Below are 20,208 nucleotides of genomic sequence, written 5' to 3' on the forward strand. Positions count from 1 at the left end.
CCCAGGCGACTCTTGCCCCTGGAGATTTATTAAAATAACATTGCTATTATTCAAAATATTTGAACAAGTGGCAGGGTGGTTACCTCCCTCTCTCGGAGGCCTGCTGGTGCCAGCCATAACACATGAGAACAAAGCAGAGGCTTTCGCCCAGCACAACATTTCTTCCCTCTGGTGTTTCCTCCTCTGAGAAACGACCTCCGATCAAGGGCAGGTGAAGGCCGGAGCTTTAAAATAGATTATTTTGTTCGCCGCTGGAATTGAAAGCAAACACTCCTGATTCCCCTTTGATGCCAGCTGACCTGAATCAAAGCCCGGAGACCTCTAGCTGATAATGTTTACCAGATGCCTCAGCGAAGGAGGATTTCCAATTTGGCTTCTGGCTCGCTGGACACCCCTGCTGAAAAGACAAGCGCCCAAGGACATGGGTGGGAGTTTGGCGTTTGGCTGCTGCGGCACGAAATTCGCACGGGAGAAAGAGCAAGTGCTAAACGAAGCGGTGATCCTCCTGCACAGCCCAGCACCGCTGGGTACCTGGTTAATCCCTGTAGTAGTGGGGGTGAGTACAAAAGGCCTTGTGACGGATTTTGCAGCACTCAGGTTTGCACTAAAATGTAGTTTGCCGTTTCGGGGAGGGGGAGAGCTCTGTGCAGCAAACAGGAATCGGCAAGAAAGGCAGAGCTGAGTGAGGGAAAGGAACAGCAAGAGCAGCACTAATGTTTCTGCTGACAGCAGCACGAGGAAATGGGAAGCGTCACCTGCGGGATGCTCAGGCACGGGCAGGGCAGGCCCTGGAGGAGCTGGAGTATCGATATCTTCATCTTCTGCTGCAGGGAGCAGGTGGTGACAGCGCCACGACCGCCTCCGCCTGCTGAACAAAGCCACCTGGGGCAGAGGTGGCTTCGTGGCCAGCAGCTGCCTTCCCTGCTGCTGGGAGTAACAGCAAGATGGGGCTTTTGGGGCAGCAGGAGAAAGCTGAGCACTGTACGAGGGGATGTGGCTGCTGCCAGGAGGGCTTCTTGTGGAGAAAGGCTTGACACAAGCAAAGCACCCATGCCCCTCTCCTCCCACGTGTCCATGTCCCCTGACGCTGTGCCTGCGCCCCAGGACACAATGACTTGACATCCCCCCAGCCACCTCTGTCCCCAGGCTCTTGGGGCAGAAATGCTTGGCCCCAAAACTGCCCCCCCCAAAAAAAAGCAGCCATGGGAGGGCTGCTTGTCATCCGGTGCAGCTGGATGTCACACAGCTGGGGACAGGGAGCGTGACTCAGGGCTGTGCCCTCCCATCCTCCTCCTCCCCGGGGCTTTTTTTTTTTTTTTTTTTTTTAGTGTGTGTGCACCAATTACAGATTAATTGTCATTCCCCAGAGATCGTGTCAGGCTAGTTTGACCCGGGATACGACCTCTCATCTATCTTTGCTTTTTAAAGATTCGGGGCCTAACCAGCTCGTGCAGCCGGAGGGCTTTATGCTGCCCTCCTTCCCCCTGTGCTTTGCTATTTGGAAAATCATTAACTTGCTACAGCTGCTGGGGCACCCCGTGTCCCCTCCCGCACCACTGAAATGCAGGGGCTGTGTCCTCTTCCCCCACGCTGGTCCCAGGTGGGTCCTGGTGCCACCTCCCCACAGAGGTGCTTTTCCCTCGCTGTGCTGTGGTCCCTTTGCTTGAGCAAGATCCCGACACTTCAGGATCGAAGCAAAAATGACACACTGATTAGAAAGCACACATCACCTTGTCCATTTCAGGCTGTTGTTCCATTCCTTGCAAGTGCCAGGTGGCCAGACCCACTTCTCCTCTCACCCCCTGCAGTGAGTGCACTTCACGATCCCTAGCGTGCCAGTGGAAGGCAGAGGCTCTCCCTGATCCTGGAGACCTAAACCAAATCACGGATGAAAGGAAGAGCCAGGTGTCCTCGCCACCGGTGAGCAGTGGCACATCTGCTTTGACAGGGACTCTTAAAGGCCCCCAGTGAGCACACCCTTGCTCAAATTCCGATCAAAAGGAAATTCGGTCTCAGGAGGGTTTTTTTTTTCCCTAAGAATTTTTCCAGCCATATGTTTAAAGTCTCAAAAATTCATGTCTGAATCATTTATTTTTAATAGGCAAATATCTTCCTTCTGCCTCTCCCTTATTCACGCTTCCTCAGAGGGAGCAAAACAAACCGATAATATAATTTTCTTTCTGAAGCAGGAAAGACAGCGAGCCTCCCTCCCTGGCCCCCTCGGATGTGTGGACGGTTTCCATGAATGTCTCCCCAGAGGGGGAAGGGGGCCGTGCTCTTCCCATCCCCGGGTGCTGCTGGAGGAAGCTGCTCCTGTCCGCCCTGGTGTGGTGGAAATCAGAAGTGGTGAGGGGTCAAGGGAGTGCAGGAGAAGCGAGCTGGGGCTGCCAACCGCAGTGCCCCACTCCGTCGGCATAAGCAAGGAGAACAGTGGGCCCGCGTGCCATTTTTCCCCTCTTCCCTCAGCTCACTTTTGTCCTACATCATTCCTGAGTGTGGGGTAAGTCCCTCAGAAACTGCATATAAGAAATAATGTACTTATGCCACAATATATACCATTGTGCTGTGTCCAGCTCATGCAAAGTTCAGCGTGGTTTCTGCTGGCTGTGTTGCAGCACCTTTGGCAAACATACTTCATCACTTTGGGAAGCGTGCTTCATCACTTCAGTGAGCCTATTTGTTCTCAAAGTTCCCTGAAATCATCCCTCACTACCTGGAAGTGAAACTGTGCTTTCTATCTCTCCATTTATCTCGTGGAAGCCGATAATGCAGATGTGTGTGTGCCGGCTGGGTGTGGTGGTGTAAAATGCATTGCTCCTGAACAAGCTGAGCAAGACAACCAGCACCGTGGCTGTCCTGCCCCTGCCCTTCTAACCAGGCTCTGACATTTGGCCCTAAAACACCCTCCTGTTGGGGGATCGAAGGGAAGGCGCTCTGCGCTCAGCCTCGTGCGCTTCATCCGAGGCTGACAAGCTCAGCGGAGTTTCGTACAGTGCCCGTTTTTGAGAATACATCACCTAAACTGCACATGTCTCTGAATGACGTGCTGGAATCGGGTCGTCCTCTGCAGCAATTAGGTGTGCACCAGCATGTGTAAGCAAGCGGATGCATCCAACCTCGGAAAAGATTTTTTAACAGGCAGTGGAGGCAAAGTCCTCTGGCTTTCTCTTGACATTAGGATTTTCTGCTTTACTGGTTTATTTTTAGAAATGCACACTGCAGAAAAGGGAATTTTGCTAATAGTGGCTTGCAGTCTCATTTGTGAAAGTAACGTTTCAGAAGTACGAGAGAAGATTGTGCTGTTATATTTAAATCTATGCATGTTTTGCTGACTTCGAAGTTGGTACCATTTTTTCAAAGACTCGCTCACTAAGCCTGATTTGTGCCCTTTATCTTTTGATGTTTAAGAAGCTTTTCTTCCCAAAGTCTCCTTTTCTTTCAAGGCACTTCAATGAAAGTCTTCTTTTGCCCACCTTCAGAACTCCACATAGGATCTTTCTATCCTCACTGATTTATCTTATGTATTCTCTTGACTAGAGGCAAATCATGAATTTGTCCTCATTTCATAGCTTGTGTTCTTTTTTTACCTTTTTTTTTCTTCTTTTTTTTCCAGTTCTTCCATTTTCTGAGACGTATGTTTCATACTAATGAAATACTTGTGTGTAATCATCACACTAAAAGCAAACTACAGTGGTCTTACTGCTACAGTAAGGACATTAAGTGCATCAACATGAATCAGAATCAATGGATTCCTTGCTGCTTTTTTTTTTCTTTTTTTTTTTTTTCTTTAAACTATTACTACTTACATGTTCAAATGCAAAAAAGGGTGTTTAAAAATAAAGTGAAGGGTCAGACTCTGACCTTGTCTTCTGTGGGAACTGTACTGATGTGGTGGTTAAGTCCATGTGCTGATCAGAATTCCACAGCAGAGAGAGGAATATTAATTGTTTTGGTTTGTTTTTGTTGTTGCTGGTGGTGGTTTTTTTTTTGTTGTTGTTGTTTTTGGAAGGGGTTGGGGCAGTGATAGCTGCAGGGTAAAAGACCCACTTATGTCTTCTTTGGAGGCTTTAAAACAAACCAAGTGTGCAGTGACAGTTCTGGGACTTGTATATCATTTCATTTCTCTATTTCTCTTCCAGCTTTTTTTACCAGAGGTGTTTTCAGGAAAGGAGATTTTATCATTATTATTATGAATTATTAATTATTATTTTAAAGAGAGAATCTGATTCTGCTTCGTCTCTCTCTCTCTGTCTCCTGGAATCATTATTTTCTGTTTGTGACATCAAAATCATTGCTTTGGAAATGTTTACCGTCTCAAAAATAGAGGAACATGACATCATTCACGAAAATAACAACAGGAACTGAGAAACTTTTAAAGGTGCCCTGATTTTAAAATCTGATGTAAACTGTTTTCTTCTCAATAAATTAATTTGATGGGCAATAGGCTTCCTACCTACCACGTCTCTTGCTAACCATGTATGACTTCTTAAAGCTTTCATGGTTAAAACTTTAGATGATCATAAATGGCTTAAGACTTATACTTCCAAATCAGGGTTAATTACAAAAATGCAACTAGATCCTCAGTGACAGATTCCCTGGCAAAATGTTTTTTTGATTATGACTCCTGCCAAGTTGGAATAAAGATGAATTTATTTCCTGCTCCTTATGGTCCTTTGTAGGACCCAGGGCACATCATGGCTTCCCTTGATGCTCGGTTTATCTGGGGGGAATAAGAAAGGTTTGGACAAAAGGCCATGTTCAATGTTTCTCCTCATTCTGGAGGTCAGAGACTGGCTACAGCAGGAGAGGGTGAGGGGGATGGAAGGAAAACTTCTCCATGCAGGACCAAGCCATCTCTTGAGTGGCTGGGTCACCTCTCTGGTCCTCAGACTCAGAACTGAGATGATCACAAGGTAAGAAATGGGAATCAAATGGAAAAACAGTGGGGCTTTTGCTTCCAAAGGTAATATAAAATACAGTCCACCTTGGAAGATCATCTTTTTTTTGTTTTTCTTTTTTTTTTTTTTCCCCCCCGACTGACTTCATCTGGTATGGTCCTAGGGCAATAAAATTCCTTTTTTTCTCTTCTCCTCCCTCTTGGTGGTAGTCTAAATTGCCGGTCATAGGTTTTATTTTTGCACCAAGGATCCTAAGTTTGTCATGGATTCATGAAATGTTTTGTGGCAAAGCACAAAAGGGGTGTGGATCCTTTCATTATATGGCTGCCTGTGACTGCCAAAGACTTGATTTTTTGGCTTCTTCCAGTTGCGTTACTGATACTGGTTGTTCAGGCCGAGCCTGTAGGGTAATCTGGACTATTGCCCTGAAAATGCTTTACTTGCATTTAAGTCTGGGTTGAGTTGGGCTCTTGTAATGAGCTCTCAAAGTTGAGAGTTGGCCCAGGGAAAATAGCTGAGGAGAATATTCTACTGTCTGAAGTCCACAGCTTTAATTTATTTGAAGACTGTTGACTTTGAATCTGGTGTTCTTCTTCTGAATTTGCTTTTTTTTGGAGAAAGGCTTTATCATTCTCCATGCAGCAATGGAGTCCCTTTGCATATCACAGTCCTAAGCTTGCCTGAGGCCTTTGGATGCTTTAACGATCAAGCGATAGTTCAAGATCCAACAGGAAAGGCTCTTGGCAGCCACCACAACTCTGCAGACCAGGTCCTCTCCTCATTCGGTGTACGTTTGCTGCAGAGTTTGGCTGAAATTGTTGCAGGACAACTCTGTCATGCCTGTTTTTCTTCTGGGGTTTTGGAGGCCTCCACAGAGTTCGTGTCTCAACTCCACCTCGAGCTTGTCTCATCTGTTCCACCACGTGGGACCTTGCGGCCTCTCAGGCAGTGGAAGTGCAGGAGCCGTGTGAGAAGCAAGATGGTTACATCCCCACCCAACAGGCTTTTAATGAACCTTCATGGCTGCATCACCCTCCTGACCAAGCTATCAGAAAATTCACTGCTTTCTCCTCTTGCGTCTGGCCTCTTTCTGTCTTTACTCTGGAAGGGGAACCAGAACAAAAACAAACAGGGTGGCTCCACAAGGTTTTGCCACTGACCCACAGGGTGAAATGGGCTGAATGCAGCACTGACCACGACTGACCACCAGGGCTCAGTGGCTTTTCTGACACTGAAAGCACAGGGTACCATGGTGCAGACTCCTCACAGCAGAGAGTTTCCATAGAGGGCCTACGGGCCCACTCTGGTCCCACAGGGAAGAGCCTTACTTGGCTTCTTGCATGATTTATAAGCAAGGAAGCCAGCCCTGCCTACCAAACAAGAGAATACGAGGTAAAACGTTGTCACAGCAGTTTTAGGGGGCTGCCTTACAGAAATCTTGATAGAAAAAGCAGTAACTAAATACACACAGGATAAGGGGAAATAGAAGATTTAGAAAATAACCACTGTTATGAAGAGATAAGGAGATGCCAGCAGACATGATTTAACAATGGGAACTTTATCCTCATCTTTTCATTTAATAGAAAGCTGATTGCCTTTTCCTATATATGAGAAATAAAACAAACAGCTGAATAGGAGGGAATGGTAAATTGTTAGCTGCCTATTTAAAAACACGAGAGCTGCAAAGAGATTTTCCAAACACATTTTCTTCGTGTGGCTCACTAACCCAGCTCAAGAGGAATAGCTAATGAATTTGAGGCATTCTGAAACGTGCAAGCACGCTTCACAGCGTCTCTTATAATTGACCACTCTATAGGGAGACGATTAATTTATCAAAATTAGAAGTTCTTGTTAGGGCTGTTTCACATTTCCTCTACCTGTAGAGAGAAAAATAAAACAATGAATTTAACAAAAAAGAGATTTTTTTTAAAGATGTCTTCCCAGCCAAGTAAGATTGAACCTATAATGATAATGAATTTATCTTGGCATTGGTAAGGAAGCTGGTGAGCTCAGAAGTAAAGAACCATACATAAACACCAGTGCCTAGAAAGTCTTAGTCTGCACTGGCATTAAATTACTGGTGCCAACTCTCAGCATTTCATCCCAAGCCATTCAGCAGCACTTTGAAACACCTGCTCACTTCTAAAGTTGTTGACTCCCTGATTAACCACCAAGGTGCATCCGCACAGAACTTGTGGCCACAGATACTGGCAATGTGACCATCCGACCACTTTGAAGGTCGGCATTCCTCTCAGGAGGCCCTGGCGGTCCCAGTCCCTGCAGCAGCCCCTGTGGCTTTCCTCCTTGCCCCAGTGGAGTGCGAGCCACCAGGTCCAAGGCCACCCACACGTGGCTGGAGCATCACACCCGACATTTTGCAGGCTCCTGCAACCAGTAGGTGAGTGTTTGCTGACAAAACCTGATGTCTTCATGCACACTTGTACCGAGTTCAGCGCGGTGGGATCCTGAGCTGGAGGTTTCCGAGTATTACTACAGCTCAAATACAGGATAATAACTCCTAAAAGTAAGAATAGAAAATAAGCTAAATAAAAGGTTGGTTAAAACTTTTGAAATCAGTAGGGCCTTTCTTTTGAGCCCATTGGATCTTCAGGCTGGCTCTTTAGAAAAATATTACTTTCGCATGAAAGAAAAACTGTAAGTATGTTTGTTGTTGTTCTTGTGGTCAGACTATGGGACTGTCCCATGTTTTCTCTGCATAATGAAGAATTACATACTTATTCCTAATGAGTTAACAGCAAAGAGTAAAGCACAGATTCTATACACTAGATGTTATCAGAGAGATAATGAAACCCAGGTGACATTTCAGGAAGAACTTTGAAATCCCATTTCCTTAGATAAGCTATCTGCTCTGTAAGCAAAACTGTTGTGATTATTTTTTTCCCCTTGGTTTTCATCAACAGAGCTATTTGCATAAAAACCAAGGCTCTTGTTTCTGAAAAGTTCATATTCTCTTGCTGTTGTTCCCCCCTCCCCAAAGTTTTCATTCTCTGTTAGCAACCTGATAAATCACTCCCACTAAACTCAATTACGGTATCGCCAACAAGCCTTTATCAGTTTGGGTGATAGGGAATAAGCAGCAAGCACGGCCACAAAACCTGCAAGAATACAGATTATGTTTCCATGTCATTTGTTCCATTAACAGCTTGTATGGCACGTTTAAAAAATAGGAACAAAAAAGAAGACATGATAGAAAGAGATTATATTCTTTACATATCTCAGATGCTTACAGCCGAGGTAATGCACAGATTATGAGCCTCGAGTTAGGCCTTCTGAGACCAGTGGAAGGCCTTTCATCAGCTTCAGTGAGTTTCAAATACGGCTCTGCATTTAAAGTGAGGCAGAGTGCCACTGTGTAATCAACACTGACAAAAATTGAAAAGAAAAAAAAAAAAAAAGGCAAGCAAGAATAGAAAAGAAAAAAAAGGCTGCAGGCAGTTTTGCTGACTTGGATATGAAAGATATGAAAGTTCACAGTGGAATCCATTGAAGCCTAAATAGATCTATATCTAAATGGAAATAAGGAAACCACTACTTCTGAATGAGATTTTGCTGATCCTGTCTAATTAACCTGGTAAATGTTCAGGTACTTCGGTAATTAATCTTTAACTTTAGAAACTAAATTGCTTCTAAATAAGCTGCTGGGATTTACCTTTGGCAGGGAGATCAACAGTCTTCTTGTCTTCTACACTACAAGAGCCTGGAGCATCATTATGACAGCCAGCATTATAAACCGAGCCACCACCAAAAACAGATTTTAAGAAGACAAGGCTCATATTAACTACAGTCAAGAAGGCCTGTGAAATAAAAATCAAGAAGCTTAATCAGCAAGATTTTGTCTAAGATTCAAATCATAGAGTGTTACAATCAACCATGCTGCAAAATAAAACGTGCTGTGGGAAAGTTAGTGGACGAAACTGTGATGATAATGACAGGTTACCGAGAAAGAATAATGTCTGGTTAAATAATCACCATCCAAAACATGTTTAAATATTTCTAAAATAGAGGCAAATTGCAGACTGAGAAAATATAAGGAGTACCTGTAAGACAGCAGAAAGGCTGCCAGAGTTGTTATGAATAACCTTATTGACACGACCTCCCCAGGTGAGGCTATGCAAAGCCCCCGTTGCACGGAACGGGTGCGCCACACAGACACAGGCACATCACCCTGCCTCCGTGCAGCATTGGCAAAACCCTTCTGGAGTCAGACACCCGGCCTGGGGACCCACACTGCACGGAGGATGAGGAAACACCAAGCAGGGTCTGCAGGAAGGTGGCCGGAGTGAGACAGCAAGCCTTTACAGGTGTGACTTCAGCTACACGGACTGGCTTTTCTACCAAGGAGGCAGCTGAGAGGTGACTTATGTTCCTAAACATACATATAAAGTATATCCTTACATATTCTTTCATACACTCTATATAAAGTATAAGTCTAAACTTGCAGACAAGGACATAACAGGAGCTGGGGAGTAGAAACTGAAGTTAGAATAATTCAACCTTGACACAAGATGTAATTTCCTACTGCTAAAGTTAATGGGATGTCAGAGGGCCTGGAGAGGGGAGGGGGGAGTTTAGTAAGTTTAGGATAACAAGTGTCCCCTCCAAAACGTTGCCCTTCTGAAATCATCACCACTTAATCTGCACAAAGTCACTGAGGGGCAAAAGAGGCGAGAGGGAGCAAGCTGCAGGCAATTAGGTACAGGGAAGGAATCGTGGCAGAGGAGGTCCTGGCACTGACACGTGCGTGTGATTTGCACTGCCGTGGGTGGCTGCAGCCACAGAACTGTGACATTTCCCCTCTTGGCTCTCTCCCTCCTGCTCCACAGAGGGGCTGGGGTGAGCCCCCACGCTCCTCAAGCTATCGGCACCAGGAACTCCCCTGCCTCCTGGCTTCACACAGTTGCCTGAGTGGCCCTGGAGGGATATTATTTTTCCTGTCAACATGTGACTAGGAGATATATAGTTCACATGAAGGCAGAAGGAAGAAATAATAGCTGCAAGTGGGCACAAGGAAGGACCACGGCACACCAAAGCAGGGAGGTGGTACGGAGAAAAGCTTTTACACCCTTGGTAGTTCATCTGTCCCATCTCCCGAACTAAACCAGGAGAAACCTTTGGGCAGCTTCTGCACCCCACCTGCCTCCTGCTGCCCACCCCAGGGGGCCTGGGCTTTGTTCACGGCTCAAAACAGGGGATGGCAGAGGCGATTCAGTGCCCTGAAGGGTCGCACCGGGCCTGGGGCCTTCAGCTGCCTGAAAGCTGAACCGAAATGAAAAGCTGCTGGTTAAGGACAGAGCTCCTCGGGCTTCCTGCTGAGCCTGGCTGCAGCCCTTTAATTAGAGTAAGCTAATTACGCTTGACGGAGGAAAAGAGGCTGTCAAGTAGCATGGGAGGAATGCTTTTTGATTCGGCAGAAAACATTTTAACCGGAGGTGTCCTGCAGGCCGATGGGAAGCCGGCGCGTCTGGGATGCGTCGTCTTCTCAGGAAGGTTTCCTCCCCGCTGGGGACACGTTGTGCAGTGGCCGAAGGACGGATGAAAGGCCGGTCAGGCCGAGGGCTCGGACCAGTAACTTCCCAGATCCTCAGTTCCCCGGGCATCCTTGGCAATCCCAAACCTCCTCACCCCTCCTGCAGCTGGGGAGCGGGGGCTGTCTCTGGTTGTACCTGCTCGTGAATTATTTCCTAACGCGGTTAAATAGTTGCGGCATCGCAGAAAACCCCTTAAAGCCCAACAACGCGGGATCTGAAGGGCTGGCGATCATAAATGGTTAACTAACGAGTGTTTACAGTTCCTGATGATAGTTGCTGGCACTAGGACAAGGGCAGTAAAAAGTGGATTAGATGAAGATAAATGTGAGACACAGGCAGAAACAAGTACTCCAGCAGATGTGTGTGGAAATTAATGGGGTGGTGATAATAACAAATTCTGATTCGCCACACAGTAAATGTGTCTCTTGATAATCAGTTTCCAGTACAATACCAAGTGGGTATGCATGGAACAGGAATCCAAACGGGATGACATCTCAGCATTGCAAATGCATGGGGTAGACGCTGAAGAGCTTAATGAAGACAGCTGGGAAAGTGGTGCTTATTTCGTCCCCTGCAGTCTTTCTCCCCTTCAGCATTTTATCTTTGATGAGAGCAGATCCACGATCCGGCCTCCTCACAAACAGATCAGCCGGGCCATAAGGAAAGACGCCTTCCCACTCCAGCAGAAGGCTGGTGGTCAGGAGATCTTGGCCGTGGTCCAAGTTCTGCCAAAGAGAGCCCATCTGAAGTGGGATGGGGAGTCCCTACCGTCCCCATGCGCTTGCTCATCCACCGAACTGGGACGTGAAAGCTCCCGCACGGCACAACGCTTTGCCAGATGTGTTGTTGAACTTAATGTGTTTATGTTTGCAAAGAGAAAATAGGATGAAAGGCATGACAGAAATGCAAGAGATGATTTGTTATGATTTAAAAGCCATTCCATTTTAACAGTGCTACTTTAAAATATTTGCACCCTGGAGGCATTTCCAGATAAGGACTAGAGCCCATCTTTTCCTTTCCAGACCCATTTTTTAAAGAAACAGAGAGGTTTGCAACCCTTTGAAAATGGCTCTCTGCCTGCTGCAGCCCATGAGACAGCGCAGTGCAGGCTGCAGCCCCACGCCGTGATGTGCACCCCAGTGAGGTCAACGCCAGAGGACATTTCCCATCGGTCAGGGAAAATGACCCTGGACTGAAAAAGATTGCTGGCCTTTCTGCTTGTTTTTAATCCAGACCCTTTTACTTGTCCCGTACTAAGAGCATAAGCTGCACGCCTGCAGTGCAGTGTGAGGATGTAGGTCTGCGATGCAATTTTCTTGGCAAAGAAACCATTCAAAACAGACCCATTGGTCCATCTTTCACGTCTTGCTTGCTGTTATCATGTCCTGAATCACAGCTGCTGCCACCTGCACTGTGAGGATAAAAGTGGGTGGCAGCTCTGTGCACCAAGGTTTTGAGAAGCAACATATTTGCAATAGAAAATGGAAGTTTCCTTTGGTTTCCTTTGCTCGCTTTGTTTGAGGAAGGCTTTTTTTTTTTTTTTTTTTTTTTTTAATGTTGGTGTCATATGGGTGAAGCTGTTCACAGAACAGTGCTCAGAACACCTTTCCCAGTGGTGCAGGGGAGGTTGGGGAGATGAAATTCAGCTTGCAAAGGCCACCAGGGCTTCCCATATGCCCATTTTACCAATTTGTCTGGAGCTCAGGCCATAGCTGGACAGGGAGAGGAAGGACAGGAAGATCTAAGACCAACGTTACCACTGGGGCAGCTGTGAGAAGGACCCACCGCATCACCTGTGTTTGGTATTTCTGCCCTCGTCCCCAGAGGGAGATTGGGTGGGTTGAGAATAAACCCCACAGACATCACCAAGTGCCTACTAGAAGCCGGTTATTTGGAAAAGCAGGGGGCACTAAAGACATTTGTGAATTAAGAATTAATTAATTTAAGAATTTATGGACTTCTGTGTTCCGTCCTGAAAGAAATGCGATGCTTTCAGCCCCCAGAGGCATCCAGCAGATGCCCCACTCTTCCCCGCTAGTCCTCGGGCCGGGTGGGACGGTGCTGCTCAGATGCTCTGTGCCCTGGCCCCTCTCCATCTCTCCACGCTCATCTCTCCAGCCCAGTTCCCTTGCCTCCTCCCCGTTTCAGAGGCAGTTAGCTGCCCAGGGCCAGGTATCGAGGATGATTTTTCCTCCAGGACGTGGCTCTAAAAGAGGGCAGTGGGTATCTCCCACGGAGCCCCCAAAAGCAGCAAGCAGGGACCTGCCAGCACCGGGTGAGGGACGACTGAGCCCAGCTGAACACGTCTCATTTCCCAGTCTCCGCTTCGTGTGCACATGACCTGTTAAAAGGATTAAATTAAAGGAATTCCCAGAGCTAATCTAGTGGTGATATTATGAGAGACAGGAGCTCAAGTGCATCCCGGGGATGGCTGATCGGGTTGCCTAGGATGTATTATTTATGGGGCCATCTGTTTTAGACAAAGATTGAAGTCTGAAGGGGAGGAAGGTTTTGATGGAATTCAGGCATTTAACTGAGACAGGGGGGTAGTAGCTCCCCCCCAAATAAATAAATAAATAAATAAATCTGATGTAGTTATTTAGGGAATTAAGCTGGCACCAGTGTACCTGTGTGCTGATCTCTTCCAAAAAAATACTGCTCGGCTCTGGGAGCCCTCAAGTGTCTCCACAGAAGGGGCATTCACAGTGTGGTGTGTCAGGGCAGGGGAGAGAGGTGTGTAAACGGGCTCCAGCCTGAGTTCCTGGTACTCAGGCCGTGAAAGGCAGTGGTATAAACAGGTCTGCAACTGGAATGCGAGGAGAAGGGGGGGGGGGCAGCCAAAAGAGGCAGTGGCTGCAGTCAAACAGGAAGAATTTCCCCAAAATAGCCAGTTCAGTTACTGGATAGCTCTGTAAAAGCAGGATCTCTGCACAGCTATTAGGGGCAGCACAAAGCCAAATCACAACTGTGAGAAATAAACCGTCTCTCTTTCTGATTTAGGGTGACGTTATTTAAATAATATGGGCCAGGAAATATGAAATAAAATATCTCCATGAACAGGATTCGTGTCCTTTCCCTTCTTGCCTGTCTCCCACGGTGCCAGAAGCAGACACGTTCGTCTGAGTTTTCCCCATTGCAGTTGCCTTGTCAGATTTCTAAATATCAGCACTTCCTTGGGCTAATGTCTAAGCCCTTCCCAGTGATCAGGAATGAAACTCATCTCAAAGCTTTGTTTGGAAAGGATCTGCTAAACCTTTACGTGGAAATTTGCTGGAAGCTACCTGTCAGTTTTCTGCCTGTTTTCCAGTAATTCAGACTAATGACTCGTCAGCCCCTTTTTTCCTTCCTTCTGAATCTGTCTAGAAGGAGGTTTCTGCTCCAGTTACTGGTTTAATAACACAGTGCTATATACCGAGGCGAAATTCTCACCCAGTCTTACTCGATTTGTCTCATGACTGTGTTCATAATCCTTATTTTATTAGTTGTTAACAAAAAAAAAAATATCTGAGCAACTGGTTTTAGTGCTCAAAAATGTGTACCTCTGAGCTGGAACAATGCTTAAGAACTGTTGTTCTGCACAGGAAACTTTGCTTATGAAAACACAGAACCTGGTCACAGACTATAAGAAAGACGGAGGCATACAAAATCATAAATTCTTTCATACAGAATTTTTGCTTAGCTGAGATTTCAGTTTCTGTAATGTGGAAGGTATTGTCTGTGTTTTATCGTTCAGGGTAGGGATTAGGTTTCTGTCCGAGGTGCGACTTGTCCTATGAGCCACACGCCAAAAGTTCAGGCAGCAGGCAGGGAGACCTGTCCCACAGGAGGAGACCAACTGGGAGAATGTGCTGGGAGGACTTGCACTCACCAGCTGCACAGTGCAGTGCAGCACGCTGTGTGTAAGCTGTGTGCAGTGCAGACTAGATGCAAACCTGCACGAGGATTAGCGCTTGGGGACACAAAGGGACGTGCACCATCTTCTTATCTGAGTTAGCAAGACGATAAAAAGCAACCGAGCTGCCAGAGTGCCTTTTTGTCCCCTTTGCTGAAAGGCTGACAGCAGCAGCAGGTTTGCCTCTCCTCCTGTCAGCCCCAAAGCCCCCTGACAACTGGATCAACTCTCCTGGGACAGCTCTGGTTGACAGCTCTTGTCTTGCTGCAGGGAAATGACTGGCTTGCCAAGGACAAGACCTTTGGGCAAGAAAAGGGCCAGAGATTTCCAAGTCCTTGCAGGACAAAATGCTGAAGGGGATGAAAGCAAGTGGCTTTTGAGTGGGCGTCTCTGCAGAGGCTTCTTCATTTTCCTGCTAGCAAAGCAGAAGAGTCATGAGAGCCTCTTAAAGAATACCTACGAGCCAGAGGCGTCACGTCTCCTTGTGTGATGTACAGCCCTTATCACAAAGTATCTGGCTGCTGCCACCCTGCAATTAACTCAAGGATGGGAGCAGCCTGCTGACTTCACTGTCATTAGCTGCTGCTGCTGTGGCTGCACGGCCACACGGGGCGGCAACACTTCTCAAGTTGCCTCTCCTGCTCAGGACAATGTCCTACCAGGTAGCTGGCACAATCTAGAAGAATAACCCCATTGCTCAAGTTCAGCTGCTCTTTTCCATGTCCTCCCTTGTCCCGTGTTTTTTGCATGTTGGGTGCACCACTGAGTTCACCTCACGAAGCTGGTGTGCAGTAAGAACAACTCTCAGGAGGGCTGAGGGAGGGAGGGAGGTGTCTGTGGTGGTGGTGAACCATCAGGGGACTCAATTTCATCTAACAGCACCCCCATTCCTGCTTGGTGCCCTCTGGTCCCCTCTGCTGGTGGGTCACTCGGTCAGTGATGAAGCGGATCCGGAGGTGGATCCAGGTGAAGTGCTGGTGGGGTTGTTTGCCTTTTATCCTTTGGGGCACTTTCAGCTAAAGCCTCTTTCTTGGAACAGGTCACTGTGTGGCTCCACGGAGAGCTGTGTGCGCAGATGCAACGAGAGGGGAAAAAGCTGGGCAGGGACTGCTTAGCTCATCATGCTGTTAAATGGTATTCACTGAATTGGAGCCTCACTTGAACCCCAATTTTAGTTATCTGAGAGAGTAGATCTCTCAAAGTAAGTGCTGATGTTTCTTGTGGAGTCAGCAAAGAACCACTACCACCACCACCACCAAATCCTTTAGAGGCTTCCAGGTCCCGTTCCTTTAGTTTTAGAAGCCTACCCCAGGTGGACTGGGCTTTGCACAGTACACGAGCTGCAGCAGTGGCATTGCTGAGGTCTGCACGATCGTGTTACTTTCTAGTGGCTGCAGTAAGTACAGCCTCGCATCTCAGCACTCCTGCGTGCACGTGGATGCCACTGACTGCCTTCAGGTGAGCCACGTGCAGGGTACCCAGGCTTTTATGGGCTGCATACAGTCACCGTATGTCCAGATACGGGCCATGGCTGCAAACACACACCCTCGTGTGGCCAGGCATCCGGGGGTGTGATCCAAGGGCTACATCCATTTCCGTCGAACCCCAGAGTACAACTCTTGCCTTAGCTGCTCTGCATCACAAGCCTCCAAAGTACAGCTGTAACTGAATCAAAAGCTTCTTTAAACTGACTGTGATTTCCTTGGGCTATTTGCAATGCTACTGGGATGTCCCATTATAAGCCAGAATTTTTTAACACGTAGATGTTATGAGCCATGCTCATTGCCTGTCTCTAATTTGTTATGGATTCAGAGAAATTGTATTGAAACTACTATTTCAATCCTGTTTATTCCTCCTGGATTTCCATAGCAAGAAGTAAGAAGCACTGTGCGTAGGATAAAACACAGTTCTGCTGCTTCAGCCTTGTGATGTTTGGAGCCCACCTAGCATAAACCAAGAGTATGAACCACAGAATCAGCGAGGTTGGAAAAGACCTTCAAGATCACCAAGTCCAACCACCAACCTGACCAACAGAGCCCCACCACTAAGCCACATCCTTTAGTGCCACGTCCTCACGTCTTTATAAGACAGAGCCCTCCATAACCAAGCCTGCCTAGCCCTGCAGGCCATTTCTTCTCCCTCTGCCCTCCTGCTAGCCCTCACCGTGCAGCTCCTCCACACAGACCCTGGATGGCGAGGCTCAGCTCTGCAGCCCTGTGATACACCAGCCTCCAACACCTGCAAGGAATTAGGGGAGGCTGAAATACTCCCGGGAGCCCGTCTCACATCGCGCAGCCTCCACAGAAGACCGAATTCCTTTTGCATGAGAACACGGGTACATCTGCTTGTGATCATCCTTCTCCAGCCAGCCGGCCTGCTGAAGCAGAAATGTGATTCTCCACATTTCAGTCAATGTTTGCAGCTGAGGGGCCAGGATTTGGGAGGAGCAAAATAAGCCTGCCTTTCACCCGCGGCTTCCCCAGCAGCCTGTCCGGCCCGCCGCTCACCATCCTGCGCACCTCTAGCCCTACTTTCAGGAGCCAAGAAATGATTAAATAAAGAGAAACTTGTTCTGTGGCAGAAAAAAAATAAAAGGTCTGTTCTTCTGGCCAGGCACTTGGGATGGAGACAGGAAGCATATTATTTTTAAGGTAAAATGATAAAATATTTGTTTGCTGAAGGAACGGGACGAATGTCAAAAACATACCTTTAGATATTACCATACAAAAAGTTATTTGAGGACTGTATAATTCTGCCCTGACAACAGCTGTGGGGTGTCGTAAAGAAATGTTTTAGCCTTCAGTTGCCTGCAGACTCATACAGGGTATTTTCCTTGCCGTAAGAAGGCTCTTTGTCAGTGGGCGCATGCACGTATGTGTGTGTGTGTGCATGGGTGTGTGAATGCACGCTCTGTAGCCAAGGAAATGGCTAAAAATAATGCGAGTAAAGGGCAGTGAGTAGACACAGAGGAATACTATCAGTCTCTGGTGATGCTACTGTTTATTTCTTAATATTTTCTCCATTTCATCTGACCAACAAGGAAACAACTCGAAATCCCTAGTGTAATGAAAGCTCCATATTCCATCCCACTTCAGGCTGCAGCACAGATGCACCATGGTTTAGGTACTTCTACAGATTTGTCAGATTAGATTTAAAATTTGCTTTGCATGCTGCTACACAAAAGGACCAAAAAAAGTAATTTATAAGTGCAATTAAGAATGTCATGCTTGGGGAATAAAGGGAAGGTATTTTTAACAAAAGAAAGCTTGACTATCAAGTAGCTCAACTTTAGAATCAAAGAATCATAGAACAATTCAGGTTGGAAAAGACCTCTAAGATCATCTGGTCCAACCTTTTACCTAGCATTGCCAGGTCCTCCATTAAACCATGTCACTAGGCACTACATCTACACATTTCTTGAAGACCTCCAGGGATGGTGACTCAACCACTTCCCTGGAAGCCTGTTCCACTGCCTCACAACCCTTTCAGTGAAGAAATATTTCCTAATATCCAACTTAGAACTCCCCTGGTGCTTCTTAAGGCCTTTTCCCCTCATCACTTGGGAGAAGAACCCGATACCCACCTCCCTACAACCTCCTTTCAGGTAGTTGTAGAGAGCAATAAGGTCTCCCCTGAGCCTCCTCTTCTCCAGACTGAACAACTCCAGGTCCCCCAGCCACCCTTCGTAAGATTTGTTCTCTAGACCTTTCGTCAGCTTTGTATCCCTTCTCTGGACATGCTCCAGCACCTCGATGTCCCTCTCGTATTGAGGGGCCCCAAACTGAGCACAGCACTCAAAATGTACTCTCACCAGAGCTGAATACAGAGGGACCATCACTTCCCTAGTCCTGCTGGCCACTCTATTTCTGACACAGCTGTATGGGAGAATGCTGTGGTGGGCATGGCCTTGGCTCTCTGTGACCTCTGCATGCCCAAAGTTCACCAGCCTTTTAGCCCTGCGCTTGCTAAGGGACAGAGCCTGCTCTTCCACCCTGCCCTTACATGACGTTCAGAGCTCTAGCTCTCTGAGAGAAGTGCAGCTGTGAAACCCATCGGCAGATCCAAGTGTTTCTGAGGAAGAGGGAGATCCTGGTCTCCTTTGGCAGTTTCGCTAGCTGTAGTCACTGAAACATAGATCATCAGGTATTTAAAATGTCAACACATTTGAAAAAATGGGAAGTCTTTTTGTAGCATTTTCTGGTGGGGGAATACCCACATACACACAGCTATATGGCTGGCCTCTGACATCCTGTAATTTAGCCATGACTTAACTGAAGTGAAGATGAGGTGCAAGAATCTAAGAAAGTGAGAGCACATCCCTACAGCCTGGCAGGAAAGCTTTGTATATGGGGCAGGTATTATTCCTAATTTCCTCTTCAGGAGACTGTCACTGCAAATATCTGCTTTGTTCAGCATTTGTTCCGCTCTCCATCTTGACTTCCCCAGAACTGTCCCCAGTCACTGGGGATGGTGGTGGACAGGCACCATTTAAAAAAATGTGCAGTGCACATATTTATTCACTGGTTTGTACGTTTGAATGTTGCAATTTGTCCACACGTACTCACAAACACACTGGCAGAACTTTTATCCACCAGCAGAACAGCCTATGCTGGTGCATGAAGATCCAAAGGGAAACATCTGTCGTTAAAAAAACAATAGGCAGAAACATTTATTTAGCACAGGCTGAAATACAGAAATGTTTTCATGCTGTGTTTGGCTTGACTTACCGCAGGCAAGACGTAATGATGTAGAGAAGGGTTGTCTGAAAGAAACTCTGTGGGATCTGATGTTTTCTGGGACTTCTCCCTGTTGTCTGTTCCTAAACGTTCATTCAGACGTTGCAGCACACTGGCACTGTAATAAATCCATTCTGATCCTATTTAGAGACCTCATACTCGATGCCTTTTTATTTTAATACAGCCTCATGTGTTGTGAACGCTAATGTCAGTCTTCTCTTCCTAATGGTGATATATAGAGATGAGAAGCTCTCCTGTGACAGACACAGATGGGATTCCTTTAGCTGTGTCAATAGCCTCTGAAAGCATTGATCACAGAGTGTGGAACTGCCTGTGGAAGTGATCAGTTAACAGAGCATGGGTTTTCAGTTACAGGAAGGACAAGCCCTCATGTCAGCGCATCTCCATGTCAGTCAGCCAGAGTGATGCTTGAATCTCAGCGTAACAATGGGAAAACTCACCTCCATTTTTCTCTTCTTATTAAAGGCTCTTCTTGTAGTGGCTGTTCTTACCACTTGCCATGCAGAGTTCATCCTCAGCAGGCGGCATAAGCACAAGTGTTTTACTTCTGGGAATAAATGTGCTTTGTCAAGACCTTATGCAATTGTGTCTTACTCCTGCCCCTCGGTCTTTATGATCTGCTCTGCCCTTTTCCTTGCTCTGCTGCTTACCTGCAGACCCTCAGTTCGGTGTAGCCCTGTAATCAGCCATTTGTCCTTTTTCAGATAATGCCTGAAGCCACTGCTGTGCAATCGATGGGAAAATGGTAACAGCTAGGTGGAAGAAAAGTCGGTTTCAGCTGACATTTCTGTGTAAATTTGGAACAAAGAGTTTCTATAGGTGATTTGTAAATGTACAAATTCTTTGCTACCACCTGGCTTTTCCTTCCTTTCACATCTGAGAGAAGTGCATTGATTTTAAGGCTAGAAGACATAAATCTGGTCTGACCACCTGCATAATTCAGATCCTCTGACATCCCTGTATAAACACATCTTTCAGGATCATGAAGAGTACTTCTGACAGAGATTGTCTTTTAGAAAGAAAAATAATCTCCCAGTGATTAAGAAAGACCTACCTACTCCAACACTATCCCTCTTAAGTTCTTCCTGTGTTGTCCAAGAAAAATGCCTTAT

The 20,208-nt window shown here is 46.7% G+C and overlaps 1 protein-coding gene across 1 annotated transcript in view; it reads left to right on the plus strand.

Annotated features, from left to right (window-relative positions):
* Window positions 1–327: 327 nt before the first annotated feature.
* The window catches only part of ECRG4 (ECRG4 augurin precursor), a 33,256-nt gene continuing 13,375 nt past the window's right edge, over window positions 328–20,208 (plus strand). The window contains exon 1 of the mRNA XM_083820820.1: window positions 328–556. Coding sequence (XP_083676946.1) covers window positions 343–556 — 214 coding nt within the window. The 5' untranslated portion in view covers window positions 328–342. The remainder of the gene's footprint in view (window positions 557–20,208) is intronic.

Source organism: Anser anser (assembly GCF_964211835.1).
Source record: "Anser anser genome assembly, chromosome: 1".
Taxonomy (NCBI): Eukaryota; Metazoa; Chordata; class Aves; order Anseriformes; family Anatidae; genus Anser; species Anser anser.